This window comes from Dunckerocampus dactyliophorus, chromosome 13, assembly GCF_027744805.1.
Source record: "Dunckerocampus dactyliophorus isolate RoL2022-P2 chromosome 13, RoL_Ddac_1.1, whole genome shotgun sequence".
Lineage (NCBI taxonomy): Eukaryota > Metazoa > Chordata > Actinopteri > Syngnathiformes > Syngnathidae > Dunckerocampus > Dunckerocampus dactyliophorus.
Window position 1 is genome coordinate 28,792,677 of NC_072831.1, and position 17,622 is coordinate 28,810,298.

Sequence of the window (17,622 nt, forward strand, 5' to 3'; positions counted from 1 at the left end):
ATTTATTTGGAAGGTAATATTGACTTAAAACAGATCAATCATGGGTGTGAAAAAATGTCAACAAATGATTCAACATAAGCTACTTTATCTTTATTAACATTCTCATGTACATTTTTGTGACAAACTTTAAAAATATGCTTTTTTTCTTGCAGCAAAAAGGAGCACAGTGCTTGTTCAACTGAACAGACAGTCACAAATGCATTCGTGCATTCATGCAAATGCTAGCAATGACTGAACGGCTAAAAAGGCAGCGTGTGAAAGTGCGACGTTAAAAAGCACGTATTAACCCTGTTTTTATGGTAACTGTCTAAGGCACTGTCTTCAACCATGGCATACCCTCAAAGCCTTACCTGAGCTGGGTTTTTTGCCCCTTTTCTTGGCCCTCAAACTATAAAATATGGCGTGCTTGTCATGTAGCGCCCTCTACCGTCTGCTTAGAAAGCTGCAGCATGTCCATTTGACTTTGCAGCTCTGCTGAAGGCAGCAAAGGTTTGTCAGTCTGAGACTGGAACTTCTCCATTAGTCCCTGAAAAGCACCAGGAAGAAAAGCAGTAGAGGTCAATGATGAAGACATTTGGAGTATTGACGAAGATAAGGAACACTCACGCCTGGAAGAACCTGCTTGGTGAGTTTCGTCCAATGAGATAGGACGTCCTCCTCAGATAAGAGTCCTCTGGCAACAAGCCTCTGCACTAAAAACAGGTAGTTGTTCCACTAAAGAGACAAGAGAAATGTGTTTGAATTGGCTGGGAATAAGGGATAAACATGCAAGACAATCATTTTTCTAAGTGAATAAAAAATTACAGAAAAAACATTTTTCTAAATTAATAAATACGAAAGAAAAAGAAAAATCATGCCTTTCAACAAAAAATGCTCAGTACAAATAAAATTAAACAAAACATAAATTCATGATTATTTTTGTAGAGTATTTTCAAATAATATAAAATACAAAAAACGATCCTATCAAGACATGACATTTTAACAGTGCTCTTAACAAATAAACATTTTGTGCATTGTTTGTGGGGATTTTTTTTAAAGCAACTATAATAACCTGAGGCTCAGAGCTAAAATCTAATCTTTTTTTTACATTTTTGACAATTAAGTGAATTAATAGGTACATTATTTAATCTATTCAGTAATGAAAGGCATTAAATGTGCTTTTTAAAAAAATAGTAGAAGGTAACCATGGTTTGATGGCGCTGCAGGGACTCGAGACAGACCTTGCTAGCAAGCCAGCTTACAAGCTAGCCAGCTAGTGAGCTAATCAGTCAGCCTTGAATTTATGTCTTCTAATCTTAAGAAGCGAAATTGTCCATAGGTATGAATGTGAGCGTGAATGGTTATTTGTCTATATGTGCCCTGCGATTGGCTGCCGACCAGTCCAGGATGTACCCCGCCTCTCGCCCGAAGTCAGCTGGGATAGGCTCCAGCATACCCGCGACCCTAGGCTGGATAAGCGGCATTGAAAATTAATGGATGGAATCTAAAGAAGCCAAAAATTTACCAGTACAACACTGGATGGGAGAAGTTTTTCACTCACAATTAATTTCTGAAAAACAGCAAAATATCGAGGAAGCAATATTCAAAGAGGGACGACTATTAACTATATTTTTCGCGTTTTTCTTTCCCTTCGTATTTGCTCACAAATACTGATATTATGTGGGAATGAGTAAAGGTAAGCTTTGATGACAATGAGTGCCAATATGCACATTTGCATATTTCGGTTACAACACACATCAAACCGTGACGTATAATTATGGCCGATCCACAGTTTGACGTGTCGCTGTCACGTGACCAGAAGTAAGCTTTGATGACAAGCCAGCATATCAGAATATTTCGACGGACGTGACTCACCCCAGTCGACATTTTCCTGATAGTTTGTTGTCTTATTCCCCAAAATGACTCGTAGAAGTAATCCCACTTTATTGCAAGTCTAGATGAGCCTTGGAAACCGGAAGACGACGGACTTGCCTTCTTTCTTCTTCTATAGTTTGGTGTGTGTGCGCCTTGTGTATTACATCGTTTTCAGCCAGTGATCTGTTCCGTCTGGATGCAACAATATACAAATATGGCACAGTGTGGACGCAATTTTTTTTCAACCCGCCAAAAAAAAAAAAAAGTCGCAAACATCCCTGTGTGGACACGGCCTCAGTCTAACCAGAGAAGTGCTCGTTCATGCAGTACATCCTCTGATAAAGACAGATCAACAGGTACAGTTGGTCAAATCCTTCTTTGTTGGGAGTCCTTCTTACCTCCAGGTGTGCACAAAATAAAGTTAAATCTAAATTGAAAAAAAAAGATATAATAAAGGTCGGTTATCGAGATTGGGCTGGAGAAGCAGCAAGTTATCTCTATCAGCTTGAGAAAAAAAATTCTGCGTCTCTAGTTTAGAGTATCATTTTTAGTGTTTGTTATGGGTGCCTTATTCTTGTTTTTTTGGCTTGGGGTCCAGAAACGTAACCCCCAGCAATAGCCTGCGTCTACTGTAACTATTGAAGTGTACTGATGGAAATACTGGATTTTAGACACAGCCTAAGACCACGACATCACATAACTCCTCTGATAATTGTACCTCGGTGTCACCAGCCGTCAGCACTGCAGTGACGGCAAGTGGCGAAAACAGCAGACGGAAGGGGGCGGGGGGAGAGCAGTTTTTCTCCCACAGGTCGCCGAGTTGCTCCAGCAAGGCTCTGATCGAAGGCTCGGACCCTGAAGCGGGACCCGTGCTAAACTCTTCGGTCCCTTCAGCGTGTCCTGATGGAGGTGCCAGGGGAAGCTCTGCAGACACTTGAGCGCACGGCCGGCACAAGTCAGCACATCCAGACAGATCGCATTGGACCTCACAGTAAAGGTAAAGGTGGCATTAAATGTGTCACTGTCAGCCTCACCCAGCTTGGAAGCCAGAAGGACGGTGGAGTTGAGCAGCATCTGCTCTGACACAGCAGTTAAGAACTACAAAGATATGAAAAAAAGGAGGTGCAATGATGAAAGTAGCACAGACACAATGAATCTAGTGTGGTCGTACCTTTTTGCAGTCCAGCGTGTCCCCCACTTGCTGGAAAAGTGTTTGAAGCTGAGAGCCACATGGCAGCTCCTCATCAGTCCTGGGGCCCACCGCGATGCTCAACAAGTCCTTAAGATGATTTACAGTTTGGTGAGATTTCACAAATAGAATCGCAAATCTGAGCTTGGGTCATCATACTTTGATGGTGATGAGGACGTCAGAGGGCAGTAAGGCACTGTGAGTGCAACAAGGGGAGCAGGACGTCACCCTGGCGCCGCCTTGCTTTCTTTTAGGGGTAACGGATGGCCCTTGAGCGACCAGCTCGTCCACGGCAGCCCCCGCCTCTGCCGAGTCTGACGGCACGGAGCTCCCCGCAGTCTTCATGATGCGCTCGTACCTGCACTTCCACTCTCGCCGGATTAGCGCTGAAGAGAGATGACACAACAAAAATAGAAGATGTGTACACAATAAGACACTGAATATCAGGAAAAGCTACCTGTGATGTTAGCCGAGAGCCAGCTGCAAGCTTTTTCTGTGGCAAGGTGCTTGGTTATGTTTTCAGATGTGGCCAGGACCTAAAGACAAAACGTTTTCAACAAAAAATAATGTAAGAAGCTATGTTGTAAGTTTCCTCGTAGCTATGGAGCTGTTTCTCCACTCTAATAGACACCATGCCCCAATTAACCACTGCAGTTGAATAAATAAATCCCCCTGTGGCAGCATTTAACCAGTTAGGGGGAGTGAAACAAGCACTCCCTCAGTGATGTCTCGTCCCGATCAACAGGACAACACGTGCTCACACTCGGTCATTCGCACCGCGATGGCCTTCATACCGTGATCCCCCTCCCACTCCTGGCCCCCGCTACTGTTTCCAGTCCTATTTGGAGTCATTCTGATTATATCATACAAGGTTGCCTTTGTTATTGATTACTTGCAAGGGGGCGATCGCGCTAATCAAGCAATGTGTTCTATTCTGCTGTTTTACTGCGATTTTCGTTGACTTTGTGGGCTATTTCCTGTCTTACCTGCAGTCGTTCTGATGATCTGTTTTGTACAAGGTAGCCGCTGTCAAGAATCACTTGCAATGGGGCAATCGCGATAATCAAACGACGTGTTCTATTCTGCTGTTTCACCGCAATGTTGTTTATTTTGTGGGCTATTTCTAGTCTTATTTGCAGTCGTTCTGATTATGTCATACAAGGTTGCCAGTGTCATTAATTACCTGCGAGAGGGGCGATGGCACTAATTAAACAACACAATCTATTCTTCAGTTTTACAGCAAATTCTATGACTTTGTGGAATATTTACAGTCTTATAGGGTGTCGTTCTGATTATTTCTTATGCACAACGCTGACATTGTCATTAATTACTTGCATCAGGGCATTTGTACTTATCAAACGACATGTTCTGCTATTATTATTTCTATTTCTATTCTCATTTGAAATGGTTCTGATGACTAATTTTGTACAAAGTTTAGAGAGCGCTGTCATTAATTTTTGCGAGAATAGCACATTAATTAAATGACAATTTTATTACAGCACACGAGTGCAGTTTTGTGTGCGCGAGCATGCTGTGGGTTTGACTTTTGGATCATTCTGGGGTCTTTGTAGTTTATTTATTTGATAAATAGTGTCTGTGATCATTAACAATGTGCTTTGAACTAGGTTGCGCGCATGCATATGCATGGAGTCGTGCCAAAATAGGGGAAGCGGGGTGTGTTTGGGCGTAATTGGGTGCGTTCACACTGGTCAAACATACCGTGCTTAAGGTGTTAAGTGGGCGCCGCCATGATACGTTTGGCCCAGTATGAGAACGCGCTACTTTTCACACATTCTACTAGGCACATAAGAGACTGCTGCAAAAGCCGAACAATGTATGATACAATATTTCATGTTTTTCTTCTCTTTCTGAATATGAATGTTTTTTTAAAAGACTTACAGCAGGGGAGATCTCATCAGGGAGCAAAATCCTGATGGCTTCTGGACTCTTCTCACAGCAAAACCTGCAGATTATTTCAACTTGAGCTTAATATGAAGAAGAAACAGAGAGCATCATCCATCCATCCATCCATCCATTTTCTATGCCGCTTATCCTCATTAGGTTCGCGGGGTTATTCTGGAGCCTATCCCAGCTGACTTCAGGCGAGAGGTGGGGTACACCCTGGACTGGTCGCCCGCCAATGGCAGGGAACATACAGTATAGACAAACAAGCATTCACACTCACATTCATACCTATGGACAATTTAGAGTCGCCGATTAACCTAACGTGCATGTTTTTGGAATGTGGGAGGAAACCGGAGTACCCAGAGAAAACCCACGCACACACGGGGAGAACATGCAAACTCCACACAGAGACAGAGAGCATCATATGCGACCATAACTGGTTTGTAGCACCTGGTAGCTCTGGTCAGGGCCTCTAGTCCTGCCTCACACAACTGGGCACAGATGGACTCATTCAGTTTGGACGGGTTGGCTTTGGGCGACTCCAGTCCATCTTTGAGCATCTTCTCCCCTCTCTCCACCAACTCACTCACTAATGTCGCTCTGTGAAGAACCTCTGTATAACTAAAACCCACATAAAGTCACGTAAACACACATAAAGCTGCGCGGCGATACCAACTTCATATGCTTGACGGCGTTGGATCCGACTCGCTCGGCGACAAACTCCACCGTGCGTTTCAAGGAAGGCGGCTGGTTGTGAAAGAACGCTTGCTCCAGGTCAGCCTGCAGCTTCTGCTGCAAGCGTTTGGTGCCGGAGGCATCTCGGGGCTCAGCGGATGTCGGGGTGATCTTGCGAATGATGCCTCCGCTCTTGGCGCTGCTTCCCGACACAAAGGCGGCGAGGAGCTTACGGAACTCGCCTAGGGAGCAAAACCGGAAGCGCTCACACAAACCGTGAGATGCCAGAAGATGAAAAATGAACAGATGTCCACTCACCAAGAAATGGACAGCATGTGTAGAGAAGCTGCTGATCCACCAAGGGGATGCAGTCCTGAAAAAAACATGTATAAACATGAATAAAAACATATTGTAAATCATCGATTGCAAGCTACCGGTCGATCGCGAGGGTAGTGTGAGGCAATCTCATAAACATTACTTTGGAAATGTCATGACATCAGTCTGATGACATTAAGCCCCCTCTTGATTCGCTCTGGTACCACCGCTGCAGCATAAAAAAAGCAGAGAACAGATGTCGGCAGCCAGACACGGATAATGTCACTTTCATCTTTATTACTATGATTACTAATAATCTAACTCAGCGGTAAGATGCCTATATCTTTCAAAAACACTATCTGTTCACTTGTAGCGGATAGTTTTGTAGAAAAAAGTGAACTGTTTGATGGCTTAGCTTCGCGTCCTGAACGCCACTATAGAAATTCTGTTTGTTACACTTTTATTTCATGATGAATTGGAAAATGTGCCCATTGCTGAAGCCTTTTTAATATGCTGCCTTGACAACGGCTGCATTGTCTTTTGCATAATCATTTTCATTTCTTGTATATCTGTAATGTTTGATAGCAAATGCTAACTGGACATAATATCTGAACTCTTTATTGCCATACTGAATTGAACATTGAATTGTGAATTATTGAATGATATCAACTACTTTGGTTACCTGTAAACTTTGAAACTATGAATGTGAAATACTAATTATTAGTATTTAGTGTACTAGTTTCACAATTTACCGGTTAGATTTTATATATACACATTATATATATATATATATATATATATATATATATATATATATATATATATATATATATATATCTTATATATAAACATATATGTACAAATTACACTGTATGATTGAAGCTCAAACCAGTTAAATGCTAACACATAAATTACATACTGATCCACTCAGGAAGGAGTACACACCCATGCGTGGGCGTGTCTCAAGCACAGCATTTAGCTTAGCCACTTCCTATTTTCAACACTACCTGCTGATGTGAGCAGTATTCAATACGGCAGTATTTTTTTCACTAAAAGATTGAAAAGACAGAAAAGTGTGTCTGCGTGATCTCTTCTTGGGAAAAACAACCCGGTCGTTTCATCATCCACAATCTTTATGTGAGACATGAACACGTCTTCCTCTTTTGTGTGTACTAAAGATATAAAAACAGATGAAAACAGACAGCTCATTACTTCACGTAATAGGAAACACTTATTCCGCCTATTAAGCTTTCTGAAAAATACTCCAAAAAGTGCCAACAATGCTCCATTTACATATAATGTGACATGCACATTAACCAATCTACAGCGGCATTGTTATTATTATTATTAACATTGTTACTGTACGTCAATCAAACTACGTTACTGCCGTACTGACACTTAGCCATAACACACTGGCTAGCTACTAGCTGGCTCGCGACTAGCTTCACCAGACTCGGCCACAGTGTGTCAGCATCGCTCTCACAACGCCTCGGAGGACTACAAAAAAGGTAAGGCTACATATTTGCACTGTGTTTCTATTTCTGAGTTTGGAAAAGTTAATGCTAAGTGTTTGTTTCGATGTTGCGATGTGATATCAGTGCGCAGAGTATTTTGAAGTTCCGGTAATGCTTAGAATGACCAAAATAGGTCAAAATACTGTAAGTAATAAATGTTATCATGAATGTACCTGTTACTACATGGTCACAGCATGTATATAAAACCTTGTTGGAGGTTTTTGGGAGGTGTTCTAACAACAATCTTTGTAGGCAGCATAAGTGGATCCCATCATGTGCAGTACTGAGCTGTCTGTTTTTATATCTTTAGAACGCACAGGAAAGAGAAAGACATATGTGTTCATGTGTCACGTAAGGGTTGTGGATGATGGGCAAGATTTTTTTTTAAGTGGATTTTTCCTTTAAAAAAGTCCCCCGTCAACTGTCTTTCCATGACCTTGCATGAAGTGTGCAACTTTCTTTTAAGCAGAACATTACGATAGTCAAATAATCATGATAATAATAATAGAAGTTATCATTATTATACAAGTCATTTCTTTAAAACACAACCACAACCCTGAACATCGTGTGGTGCGTGTGCCTGCAAAAAGGTCATCCCAGAGAATGGTGTCCACTCATGATAGCTCAAATGCAGCTACTGCCATCTTGTGGTATTTATTAAAAACAACAACAACATCACTAGGTTGGCTACAGCCGCAGCTGCTCATGCCATGTTTTTTGAACTGGTGCCAATTAGTTTTTGTAGAGCTCACACCCGGCGACTAAAGGAGTGTGGTTAACTGAATTGACTGTGGCTTGAGTTACACCTTATTATGTCGTCTCCACTTACAAGACCTGCAGCATTACTGGCGTCTCCCTCGACCAGTTCGGCCACCTCAGTGAAGTCACTAGTGAAGAAAACCTCCTCGGGGATCACGGGGATCTGTGCAAGTGTGAAAAAACAACAAAAAGTAGTCATGTGTCGACTTCCAAGCACCAATAAGAGCCGACCACGACCGGCCTACCTGGAAGAGCCATCCCAGTACAGACACGAGGAGCAGCTTGTTCAGGTAAAAGGTGTCTCCGCACCGACCCAGTGTCATTCTCCTTGATGCACACAAAAAAGTTGCGCTAAAATAAATGCTGTAATGTGATGCTAAAATGTATTCCGCTCGTGCCGATGTACGTAGTGAAGCGCCTGGTGAGTTTATGTGTATGTGAATGGACTAAATGTGTACAAGTACCTGTAGAGGAGACATAGTGTGCCCAAAACCACCCTATAGCTGAGCAGCAGTGGACCAGTGAAGTCCAGCATGGAGAGGAACTCCACCAGCCAGGGTACAGTCAGGATGGTGCGCTTCCTCCTCATGCTGCTCCTCAGCAAGGCACAGACGTCCAGCACAGGAACACTCTGCGTCCAGCCCATAAAACAAAAATGTTCGCTACCTTCTGTGCATGTACGAATTCAAATAGGCGTCTTAATTCAAGATTCAAGAGTTTTATTGTCATATGACCAGTAAAACAGGTAGTTATACTATGCAATTAAATTCTTATTCTGTTCATTCTCCCAAAAAAAGAAAGAAAGAAAGAATGTCCTTCCGTCCTTCTTACTTTGCTCCGTAAAGCGACAGCAGCCTCCTGGATCTCCCTACTGGGTTTCTCAGACGTTTGGTACGGCAGAAATGAAATGAAACCCAAAAACTTTGCCAGAAGACGAGCGAGGAGAAGCACCGAGGTAAAGCGCTGCTTCTCGTCCTGATTAAGGAGACAAGGTGGTGTCAGCACGGCGGACTCTTTTCTGGGATATCTGTACTGACAAGTTGACGCATACCTGCTGCTCCAGGTCACCATCGCCCTCCTGCTCTTGCTCTCCTCCGACGGAAGCAGGAGGACTGAGGATGGAGACATCATCCAGCTGAAGGACCTGCTGACACAAGCTGTCCTGCAGGTGCTGGTTCAGCTGACAGCTGGTAAAAGACGCAACAAAAAAAAAGTTTCGCCAAATTAATAATTAATTTCCATGCAACTTACCAACTGGCTGTTTGCAAGAACTCCCGGAAGAACTCCTGGTGGCCTGGAAAAGATGGAGGCGGACATGGGCCGACGACTCCGTGAGGCTGAATGAGACGCTCCTCCAGGCGCTTCAGGCGGCCCAGGCCGTCAGCCCCTAGCATGCCCAGCAGGTCGGCATCGGGGGTATCGCCGGGGGACCCGGTAACTCGAGGGCCTTTGCACATCTGCAAGGAGAGGTATGGGGGGGTGTTTTTGGACCATATTTTCCAACAAATTTAACTTGAACCGAGTGCCAAAACGTTCCGAGGGGTCCACGGACCTGCCAACCTTGAGTTGGTACCAATCCTTGTGTTGCAACAGTTTATTTTATTGCAAATGTTAATCCAAAATTGGATAAGCCATTTGCAAGGGTAGGCGGTACGCCCTCTGAACAAGTCATATACACACAGAAAATAATGGAAAAAAGCAGACCAATCACACGTCGCCGGGATGCAAAGTTTTTGCATCGCTACGCCTCACAACGCGAGAGGGTTTTGCAGAGGGAGGGCCGAGTCGACGTAGCATACGCTGACGCCTCTAAACAAACTAATCCGAGCTGCCAAACGGAACAAAACGCATATGTGGAGAGCAGCGCAGTGTACAAGCAAAATGCATGCAGAAGACAAAAAAATGTGTACACGTTGGCAGATCTGGGTCCACCATAGGCACAAATGTACGAGCCCACCTGAACGAGCTGCTTCAGGAAAAGACGGGCAAAATGCGAATGGTTTCCTGCGGCGGTCAGTTGACTCATCATTCCTCTAAGACGGCAAAGAACAACAATTAATAGGACTTGTACACATTTCTTGGTGGAAACTAGATGAGACTTGCCTAATCCGACTCCCGAGAGCAGCATCAAAGCTCCAGCCTGGTTCCGTGTGGAAGTCCTCCCATTCTCGCAGCACCTCATAGAAAATGTCTCTGTAAGGAAAAAGGAAAATAATGAACAAGGACATGTACATGTTGGAATCCCAAGACACAATTAGCTTGCTACTCACTCGTGTTGCCAGCTATTTAAAAATAATGGCTGTGTGTTGACTCATTTTCAGTGGATAGTAAGACTTGGGGTGTGTTTCTTATGTAGAGCATAGAAAACCTGTTTACAGTTTTCTAAATACGGGTTTTTAACATTACTAGAGCCCTTTAGACATGAAATAACACCCCTTTAGTCACCTTTACCTTCACCTGTAGTAGACATAACAGCAGAAAATAAGACACTTACAATAAGACATGTGCGTTGCCATAAATGTGTTCCGGTGCTAGGGGAGCTCAGTGGAAGGCCGACAAAAAGTGATGTTGTGGGTTCAGAGTTGCGTTTTAGCTTGGCATTGGTTACAGCCGCAACAGTAGCTACTGTTAGGGATTATTGTGCCTGTTGTGATATCATGCAAACCTGCAATAAAAGCCCGTTGTTCCGCCAATCAAGTCTGATGCTTGTGTTCCTCGCCCAATATTACAGTAGCATTACTGACACCTACTGATCAGTGTACAATACCATGTATCATCACAGCCTCTTTGAATGGCTCTTCTGAATGCCTTATACTGTATTTGTATTTTACCTTATTTAGTCATTTTTATGCTTCAATATGCTTAATTTAGGCCAAATATCCTTACAATTTGCTTAAATATCCATATTTGTTTTACTAACAAGAGGTCATATTCAACCACAGCCGTGATTTATTAATTTAAATGTTTTTGAAAAACCGTAATAAAGTGCAGCCGCTAAATTCAAAGCACAAAGTGGCGAGGGATTACTGTACTAACTTTTGTGAGACACTGTATACAGTGGAACCCGTTCACATCGACAAGCGTAAATTAGCACGGCAGCGCTGTTAGACAAGAGAATACAATAAATAAAAACAGAAGAGTCTAAGTAAAAAATATGCACAAATGGAGGAAGACAATGCAAATAAAAATCCTTTATTGTTTTCCATTCTCCTTCTGTCACAAGTACATGTGCGAGCAACGGCTACTTTCCGTTTCGATTAAGTCGACAATCGCTTATGTTGACGTGAATCAGGCAGGTGTGTTGACATAGAGGGGTTCCACTGGTCATGATTTTGTGATCTAGTTTTGTTGTGATTTGGTGATGAATCAGTGAAGCTGAAGTGAATTCAAACATGTGGGACCGATCCCATCCAGTACCGGTATAGGGTTACAATACCAGCGGAAATTGCTTATACTGCCTCAGAAGTAGTGTTGTGTCGTTCACGAGCAAACCGGTTCTTTTGAACGATGGGAACCGAGCTGCAGCTAAAGTGGTAGACCCAAAAATCCCATTTGCTGTCCGTCAAGACACAGGGCAATCCTCGACCCATATGAAGGTTGTTATTAGTGCCGAGTGCAATCCAATAACTATCAGATGCCATCTGCCATGAAGGATTTTAAGAAGAAAGGTCTTCAAAGGCCTCGTCTCCTTCAACATTTGGAATTTGCAGGAGAGCACCAAACATGGGACATTGAAAGGTGGAAGAAAGTTTTATTCTCTGATGAGAAATAATGTAACGTTGACGGTCCTGATGGATTCCAACATTACTGGCATGACAACCTGAGATGTTTTCCACACGGCACAGTGGAGGGGGCGCCATCATCATCCTTCAATGGAAGAATGGAGCTTCAGGTTGTGTAGGGGCGTCCAACGGCAGCTGGCTATGTGGAGATGTTGCAGGGGGCATCCCTCATAACTGAAGGCCTTCGTCTGTGTGGCAATGACGGGCTTTTTCAACAGGACAATGCAGCACTTCACAATGCCTGCCTGACAAAGGACTTCTTCCAAAAAGTGAGGAATATATAAGAGGAATAAGCTCACTCTTTTGGACCATCCTGTGTGTTCCTCTGATCTAAATCCAATTGAAAACATTTGGGGATGGATGGCAAGGGAAGTGAACAACAATGAACATCAGTTCCAGACAGTGGTTGCCCTCCGTGAAGCCATCTTCACCACCTGGAGAACATTCCCACTAGCCGTCAAGCATGCCCAAACACATTTTTCAGCTGATTAACAAGAATGCCGCAGCTATTCAGACTCCTTTTTTCAACATGTTATTTCTATTTTAGGGGGGGTTCGTTTTTTGGGGGCAGAGGGTTTTAGCTATGGTCTTACACTTTTGATCAGCTGATATCATTTCAACGCTTGTTTGCAATCAATTTCTGACTCTGTTTTTTTTTTTATCTCACTCCCATTTTTTTTTTCATTCTGAAGCTTTACTTAGAACCTCCAACCTCCTTAGAACCTTAGAACATCCAACAGTGCAAAATACCGATACCAATTACTTTTTGCGTCTCCAGACCGATATTGATAACTTTTTTATATCTACTTTTTAATTAAGATATAACTGTAGTTTGTGCACACCTGGAGGTAAGAAGGAATCAAACAAATTAGGATTTGACCAACTGTACCTGTTGATTTGTCCTAATCAAATATCATGACATTACCACATCACTACTATCAGGAGAACCAGAGTGTAGAGTGGAGGGAGTCACGTGCTGTGCCCCAGCAAAGTGCACTATATTCGGACACATGCTCCAAGCAGCCGGTGTGACGCCACGGAGGTCTCTGGCAAAACTTTTGCACTTTTCAAACGCCACGGGCAGGAGAAAGAAGGACCACTTCATTTGCTCACCTGCACAGTACAGGTAATGTCACCTCATTGGAGCGTTTTTTTAAATTATTGCTTATTTGAGCTATTTTTAAGGTTATCCGATTTATCTGTATGACGTTATAATTCCCTCATATCGGCCCGATAATTATTGTGCACCCCTAGTTTATACCTTTGCTTTTTAAAGGTATGGAAGGCCTTGTCGCTGCTGAAGTTGGAGCGGTTGTCCGTGGCAGGCTGGAAAGGAACCGAGTGGATGAAGGTGGAGACGGATGGAGACAGCTGGAAGACATCAAGCGTGCAAAATGAAATCTCGACATACGTATCTTTAACAAAAAGCAGTTCATGACTGTGCTTGTTTGTTACCTTGGCTGTACTTCTGTCCTGCGCCTGAGACAAACGATCCCTCAGATTCGGACAGAAGGACGCCACCCTCTCGTTCTCCGCCAGAAGACGCAAGGTGCACTTGTCCATATGAGCCAACAACCTCACATACAAAAACAACAATAAGTAGTACAGGATGATTGCTGGAAGCGTGCGTTGGCATGGACATGAACACTCACTGATACTGATTCTCCAGAACCTTCACTGCGAAGTAGACACAGTTGTGTACTTGTCTCAGGTAATGTCTCTCCAGCACGTCTAAAAGATGTCCAATAAACAGGTTCTTTTATCTGTTTTATTCTAAATCTATTGAGAATGATGGTGTTTGGGGAAAAGAGCTAACCTGAGTTGAGCGCACATGCGCGCTCCTGCTCATCATCACCCTCATGAGTGAGAGGAAAACGAGACGTTAGCAGCTGCATCACAAAGAAAAGCTCCAGAAAAATATTTGGCACCAAGTTCTCTGCAAAACAAACCAAAAATAAAACAATTAATGTTCTGCAAAAATAAGACTCCATGTCTCACACACGCCTTGTGGCCACTTACCAGAAATGCAGGTGCAGTACAGCTCGGCCAGGAGGTCCAGATCCAATGCTGAGGTAACTTTGGACAGCTCGGGACAAGCCGTCGGCTGGTCCGGTGTCAACTTGGACCCGACTCTCACGCCCGACTTGGTTGGGGTGCACGGCTCCTCCGAGTAGGGCAGAGGAGAGCAGGCCTGCTGGGCGCGCTTTGACCTGGAAACAGGAAATAAGGGATGATGATGATGATGATGTCGATGATGTCACTGGACACGGCATCAGGTACACACACACACCATCTAATGACACCCAATACAAGACAAAACTGGGGAATTTATTCACTCAAAGGAGAGGAATTATTGTAGAGGAAACCCTTAAATAACAAAAATAACCAAAACATTTATATATAACAATATAATGATTACGATAAATATAATGGTGCTGTTCAATGAAAAGAATGTATTACCGTTTTACTTTTTAGTCAATATAGGATGAAAATTATTTTTTATGTTTAAGGAAAAAATATCAAAGTAATTTGGAGGGCCCTGCTTTTCACATTTTCTTGTATTTATACAAATGGGTACGAACAAATTAATTAGAACACTATCCCTCTGTTAATTTGTTGTCAATTACAAAAAAATGAGCAATAATATCAAATATAATAGTATTTATAATATACAAACATTTGAAGACTAAATAAAAATGTAAAATAATACAGAGCTCTAGTGGTGTAACTTATTTAGAATCATATCTGAGCACTATGATCTGCAGGTGCACCAAATGCTGTGGCCACTTTGTTAGGCTTGTTCCTTGTTCCTCTAAACCATCAGTGTTTACATTTGCTTACTTTTCTTTCTTGAGCAGCACTCTCTCCTCCATCAGGGTCAGAGGGCTGCTTGTCGAGGACCAGTCAGGACCCTCTGCTGCTCCCAGCGGTGGACTGGGAGCTCGGGTGAAGGGTGTGGAGGTGAAGCAGGTTTTTGGTTTGGAGTGTGACCGCTCTGCGCTCACTGGCGTTGGGTTGATTCTTCTGGAAGGTTTGCCTCCTCTTTACGAGAAGATATGACAAATATGAGAAGAGACGATTAACCCAGAGATGGCTTTGGGTAAAAATTTAAAACAAAGAACTCACGTGGGGGTAACGGGTGACATGCCAACAGGTGGAAAGTCGTCCAGATTGTTGAAATTGAGCTGGCCTACAGATGGAGGTGAAACCTGCTCGCTTGTTCCGCCTCCTCTGCTTGTCCTCCTCCCGCTTTCATCACTGTGATATGCTCCTCGCCCCCCTGCATGTCTTCCCTGACCTGCGGTGGCCACACCAGCCCCGCTCCTCCGGCGTCCCTTCTGCAGCTCGGGGGAAGACAGCATGTAGTCCCCGAGACTGATCTTCTGGCTGGGCCGCCTCTCTGAACCCGAGGTCCTGGACGCTGGGCTCCAAGTGTTAGAAAAGGACGGGCTGCTGAAATGAGCGAGACCACTTGTGCACTGGGAGCCCGACTGATCGTCCAACTCCATCCCGGGGGACACTGACGGCGCTGGGGAAAACAGCTGAACACGGCTTCCGCTGCGAGAACCGGCACCAGCAGACCTGCAGGACCTCCTCTCTGAGAAGCCCTGCATCTGAGAGGCAGGTCTCGGCCGATTGGGGGTCTTGGCAGGCGTGGCAGGGCCATGGGTGAGGGCTTGGCTGCTCTGCTCTCGTAGGAAGTTTAAAAGAAACGGGATGAATTCTTGCTTATGGGCCGTTACTTTGGGATCACTGCAGGCTAGCCTGTCACCATCCTGTAATAAAGATACACCCCCATTGGCCCCAATATAAGACTTTTAAACACTCAGCCATAATATTTTAGAATATTATAGAACAATCAATTTGTACAGACAAATGTTTAACAAAGCATTTTTCTCTTGCATTTGTTTTTGCTAGTGAGGCGTTGTGATTGTGGTGTGTTTGCAGTATTACTCTGTTGCAGGATCTGCTACTTTTTTGTCATACAGTTCATGAACGAACTGCACTTTTGTTGTTATTTCACCATATCGCCACACACTAATTAAAATACTGTTACATCAGAAGAACAGTAGTGAGTGCGTAGTGATAGTTTTGGTTAATTTACGGCATTCACTTCTGATAAGAATGATCATTTTAGGGCCAGAAGACCACATAACAACATCACATTGACTTTAACTGCATTCATATTTATGACAGCCGCCATATTTAATCATCTTAGCGACACATCAGGAGAGAATGGCCGTTTTGACTGGCTATCATCTGTGTCGCCGCATAAACCTCTGAGATGATTACTGCATATCAATAATATTATTTGGAATCGGAAAGCTGGGGTCATTTTAAGGCCATAAAATTAACATCGCCTGTGTCCCAAACTGTCAAGCTTGCATGGCGTCAGTGGCTACCATGCTAGGCATGGAGCTAAAAGTTTTGTTTACAATGCCTAACGCGCTGTATCACCGCCTTCGACTAACTCGACGAAAGCAGACCCGTGCCGAGTGTGTCAGCAAAGCGCCTTTAAAGTGTTCCCCACCTACCTGGGCGTTTTTCAGCCAGTCCACCACCTTGCTGACATGCACTTTCCTCGCCAGCAAAGATTCCAAAAGAGCCGCCATTCTGAGCAGTCACTGCGCGGCTGATGCGTTGAGGGCAAAGGGGGCGGGGCCAGTGACTCCACACATGCGCACTCAGTGAGTGTTGACGTCTTGCAGGCACATTAACGTGGGCGTGGTCTTTATTCTTCTTTTTTTCTTCTTTATTTTTGTCACTGCGCACCAAGTACCCGGAACGCAATCGGTTCAACCCAGGTTCTACGAATGTGCAGAACGCGTCTACATCCGGTCGGCCTATTTTGCGGCAGTCACATGTTAGGCATGTGTAAGGAAGATATGTTTGGATGGATGCTATTTCCCCGTTTAGAAAAAACATGAAAAGATGAATCCTCTACTTTGATCCATAATTGTATTCTACTTATGGTTGTTTAAATTGCAATATGACTGCATTTTTTTGTGTTTTATTGTATTTATTTTTGTATGTTACACGTAACCAGATATTACGTTTACGTCTGCGCTACGTGCATTGCACGTAAGTTTTTAGTAGTAGGATGTCATAAAACGATAGAAATATCTCCATGCTAACGAATAATTTTCACAAGAGTCACTTATAAAATACCCTCCCAACATATTACATGTATGAAGTATGGTTATTGACCATTTATGTTCATACATTTAAAAAATAACCGCATAACTACCACAGCACATGACGTCGCAGAAGCGCTGTCGTAAAAATTAGCTAAAACTGGCGCATGCGCGGGAGCGATTGCGTTCCGGATACGTATTGCGCAGTGACACCGTTGTTGTCTATTGGCAGTTGGCAACGGATGGTCTTCTTCGAGGCTGAGGTGATGCACATTTGGCGAGACACTCCCCCTTGTGGCGAAATAGTGCTATTATATCCCATTTGTTGTTATGTGTGTGTAGGTTCAAGTACATATTTACTAGTGCAACAAATGTTAACAGTCAAATCAAAAAATGTGTGGGGTGGCTTTCCTTACCCTTACATTTAGACCATACATAATAAAGACGTTGTTGTGACGTCTGGAGTGCCCCCCCCCCCAGACTCATGCTGAATG

The 17,622-nt window shown here is 43.6% G+C and overlaps 1 protein-coding gene across 2 annotated transcripts; it reads right to left on the reverse strand.

The window, feature by feature from the left end:
• Window positions 1-68: 68 nt before the first annotated feature.
• Window positions 69-16,827, reverse strand: cdan1 (codanin 1). Of its 2 annotated transcripts, none has more exons than XM_054796397.1 (27): window positions 16,529-16,827; window positions 15,120-15,769; window positions 14,835-15,035; window positions 14,013-14,203; window positions 13,810-13,929; window positions 13,646-13,724; window positions 13,449-13,569; window positions 13,255-13,364; window positions 10,315-10,404; window positions 10,169-10,244; window positions 9,463-9,668; window positions 9,263-9,398; window positions 9,043-9,186; window positions 8,676-8,842; window positions 8,457-8,538; window positions 8,282-8,374; window positions 5,942-5,996; window positions 5,625-5,865; window positions 5,399-5,548; window positions 4,943-5,006; window positions 3,501-3,579; window positions 3,203-3,429; window positions 3,026-3,133; window positions 2,889-2,952; window positions 2,573-2,778; window positions 607-714; window positions 69-526 (listed from the first exon to the last, which is right to left on the reverse strand). In XM_054796397.1, the coding sequence occupies exons 1-27, from the start codon at window positions 16,604-16,606 to the stop codon at window positions 410-412; spliced, it is 3,963 nt and encodes a 1,320-aa protein (XP_054652372.1). In that variant the 5' UTR covers window positions 16,607-16,827; the 3' UTR covers window positions 69-409. The 2 variants fall into 2 exon arrangements, with proteins under 2 accessions (XP_054652372.1, XP_054652370.1); XM_054796395.1 differs by having other exon boundaries at window positions 2,573-2,787.
• Window positions 16,828-17,622: the final 795 nt, after the last annotated feature.